The 3,959-nt window shown below is 29.4% G+C and overlaps 1 protein-coding gene across 1 annotated transcript in view; it reads left to right on the top strand.

Moving 5' to 3' along the window:
- LOC108692203 overlaps window positions 1–3,318 on the top strand; it is a 121,090-nt gene extending 117,772 nt beyond the window's left edge. Inside the window, exon 5 of the mRNA XM_018200363.1 lies at window positions 3,263–3,318. Within this exon, the coding sequence (XP_018055852.1) occupies window positions 3,263–3,318 (56 nt within the window). The remainder of the gene's footprint in view (window positions 1–3,262) is intronic.
- The last annotated feature ends 641 nt before the right edge of the window (window positions 3,319–3,959 follow it).

Here is a 3,959-nt window from a genome sequence, read left to right on the forward strand (position 1 = left end):
ATATATTTATATTTTCTATATTTTATTATAGGGTGTCCCAAACTTTTTGACACGCCGCTTATGAGTAGGTAGAGCAGACCAAATTGAGTCAAAAAGTCTTCTACCGTTTTGCAATTTTCGCGATTTTTTTTTATCCGACGAGCAGTATATCTATTGTAATAATCGTCTCTAAAATATCTTTAAATTCTTTAAGAAATATATTATTAAGATTTGATAAAGAAAGGCACCTTATGCGTCGATTTTATCCGCATATTCGGCAATGTTTAGAAATTAATATTTCGTTAACTATTGCGCAAATTACAATAAAAAATTAAAATTATTTAATTTAAAATCTATCTGCAAACAAGAAGTGTATTAAATAAAAAGTTAGTTGAGTTACCTTGTATATTATTATATACATATAGTAAAGTTGAAAAGTTATTTTTTAAAAGTAATACGTTACCGTTACCGTTATTTGCGGTAAAAAAATAACTCGTTATCGATTTTAAAAAGTAACGCGTTACTGTTACTTAAAAGTAAAAAATTGTTACTTTTTACTTTCTTTTTTTAATTATGCAGAATATCAGCTTATTCACTGATTTTGATAAAGTTAGAATCATTCAACGCATTTTTGCACGAACTGAACGAATCTGACAGAAAAATAAGTGTCGCTCTGCTCAGCGAACTGAGATATTAATGATTAAAGCTATGACTATTAAGATAAGGAATCAGATTCATTCATTTCGTGCAAAACGCATCGAATGAACCTAATTTCAATTCAAAATCGAATATTCCTGTGTTCTACATCTTTTTTAAATATTAAAACAGACTTCTAAGAGTGCTAAGACAGAATATAAATTAAATATAAGAGATTTAGGAAGATATTTATCTTTGAACATTTTTATCTTTTATTAAAATTTTACATACTTAATTAAATAATGGTATTTTATTGTGTAATAGATATTTTAGTTTTTAGTGTTCTTATGCTAAAGCGAGGATAGTGAAACAAAAATAGGCAAAAAGTTTTTTGTTTATTTAGTATCTACCTATAATCTTATTGTCCATAACCTACAAAAAAGTAATACAAAAATAACGAGGTCAATTTCATTACTCGTTATTAAAGAAAATGTAATGTCATTACTTTTATTATAATTATCACCTTCTTACTCTAATAAAAAAAAAATAACGGTGTTACCAAATCATTACCAAAAAGTAAGGAAAATATATATGTAACATCGTTACAAGCAACGCGTTACTTCTTAACTCTGCATATATGTGTATATATATATATATTATTGTATATGTATATGGATATTTATTTCTGTGTATACTACATTTACGTTTCACTTATATGAAGTAAGCTACAGGATTTTATATTGGGTTGTCTGGAAAGTTCGTGCCGACAAACCTATATAATTAAATGTATACTAAAATTTAAATTTTCTGCGTTTAAATTTTCCTTCAACATCAGCACTTTCCGGACAACCCGATAATAAACTGCAAGCATTTTTACAGAAATTTTATCATCTTATATTCTTTTTAGTGGAAACCACATGTATCTTATTAATATTACACTGTTTCCTTAAGCATTAAGAAAAGAGTACATAAAAATGGAAGTGATTTTTATCACACATTATACAGAATAATAGAAATCGACTACAACTCCGATTAATTGTGTGCATATCCTCGGTAGGAAAGAGTCACTTTTCTCGTTGTCCGCAGTCAACCACCGAAACAGATTTCGCGAATCAGATTCTAGAGAGTCGAGAGGCGAGACGAAGTGCGATGAAAGAGATCGAAATCTAACATCGAAAGGAGCAGATCGATACATTTCGCGAGCAGTGTTCTCGGTTAGCCGAACGACGGATATACCTGGAATCGAGGAAGAGGGAGACAGGAGTGTAGATATAATGCATTGAATTAGACACAAATGCACCCTGGGCGCCAATTGGCCGGGCTTCCCGCGCTTCGTGCTCCATCTCTCCCTCGAGAGGGCCATCGCCTCCTTCTCGAGTATACCACAGGCTGATGCTCGGACGTGATATCACGGACACAAGAGCCCTTTTCTCTGTCGTGGCGCCAAATGAATGCCAGCAAATCTCGGGTATTACGCTAACGCACTTGTCAATAAAGTCAGACAACATATTCTTCATATTCTCTTCCCTATATGTTTCTGTGTTCTTTAAAAGTATTTTTAACAAGCACAAGTTCTCAGTGGAAAACTTATTGATGAATTTTAGTTTGCTGTTATAGATATGTTTTAATCTTTTGTTGGCCATAGAATTTTGCATTAAGAATCAAAGTCTTTAAGAGAATGTTGGAACGATAGCAATTACAGTACAACAAAAATTTTGAAACTTTACTGATTGCAAAATTATTTAGAATTAAAATTAGAATTGAAATATTTACAAAAATAGAAAGTTCAAAGATCAATTTCAAAGACAAATTTCATAAATATGTTGTATCAATTTCACAAATAACTGCACTTGAGATTAAAGTTTGCTTAATATAAAATTTTTATAGTTCACATGAATACCATCAAGTGATCCATCTCAAATTATTTGAAGAGACAATACTGAATTTGTACAACTAACAGTAAGATTGAAAATCTAGAAAAAATATTTTCAGTTGAACGTAATTCATATGTATATTTAGCGAAAATTTAGAATAGTAAACTAAAAAAGCAGCAATCGTAGCAGATGCTCGATTTTTCAAGAGATACTGCTGCAATATGTCAAATATGTCAAATAAGATAAGTATACGCATTTGAATGAGACAGAATGGTAATGTAAGATACTAAATTAAAGATACCGCTATTAGTGATATTTTTATTTTAAAATTAAAAAGTTTGTATTATTGACTTCAATTAAATCCAATCATCGCTCTCCTTAAGGGATTGCAAGACGGCCAAACTTGATTGATAGTTCAAACTTTTTGTAATTCCAAGTTAAAAGTATCGATAATAGTGATATCTTTAATTAATTTTTCTAGAAGTCAACTGCCTCATCTTCTAATAGTTTTAATTTTGCGTCTTCAATTCTGTGAAAAAAAGATAACAAGTTATTTTTAGTTAGTCTAAGTTAAAATAATTTTTCCAGCCCGGGTTTTATATTTCAGATTATATTTCGAATCATGTAACGTTTAATAAAAATTAATTAAAGTTTTGTATTTGGAAAGAAAATATTGTACGCATAAAATCCGCTATGTGATGTGATTCAATTATACTTAATGCTTCCGTCCAGATAAATATCGTCAAATATGAAATATCATTTCTTTTGTCTAGTAACGACGATTGCAGAAAAGAATCGATACGATTCACTATGTTTTTTCGACATTTAACCCACGGCACGCATTCACCTGCAAGAGCAGAAACCAGATACTCCAATCATCTTGTCATGGTTTATAGAATTATGTATAAAGGGTGGACCACAATAAACCGCCCTTGTAGGACACTCGCATAATCCGAGGACTACATCTATGTAAGGATGTACGTATATTGCTCTCTCACGATTCGTGATACTATATATTCACTGTATTATTTTCTCTTTTATATTAAAATCATTCTATATGTCAAAATAAAGATTTGCTTTGTTAGGGAAAGTCGAATTTTAAATGACTATTATATTACATAATTACAAATTTTTTAAAAGTCTTCCATGATAAAAGATTTCCATGATTAAATAATATTTTTGTTCTTATAAATAAATAGCATTTTGTTCTTTGGTAGGAATTATTATAATTAATAGGATATAGGAATCATTATAGTGCTAAATTATTATAGCCAATTGAATAGTTGACAAAAGTTATTATATCCTTGAAACATTTTTTTGCGAGGACGAAAAGTTTGTCTAATTTTTCTTATTTAAGCTATCAAAAAGATGTTCTTTTAATTAAAAAAATCATTGTTTTTGAGTTAACAAACGTGTATAATATAACATGAAAAATTATTAAAGAAATAATTAAATATAATTAACAGATAT

The sequence above is a fragment of the Atta colombica genome, unplaced genomic scaffold (genome assembly GCF_001594045.1).
Source record: "Atta colombica isolate Treedump-2 unplaced genomic scaffold, Acol1.0 scaffold65, whole genome shotgun sequence".
NCBI lineage: Eukaryota > Metazoa > Arthropoda > Insecta > Hymenoptera > Formicidae > Atta > Atta colombica.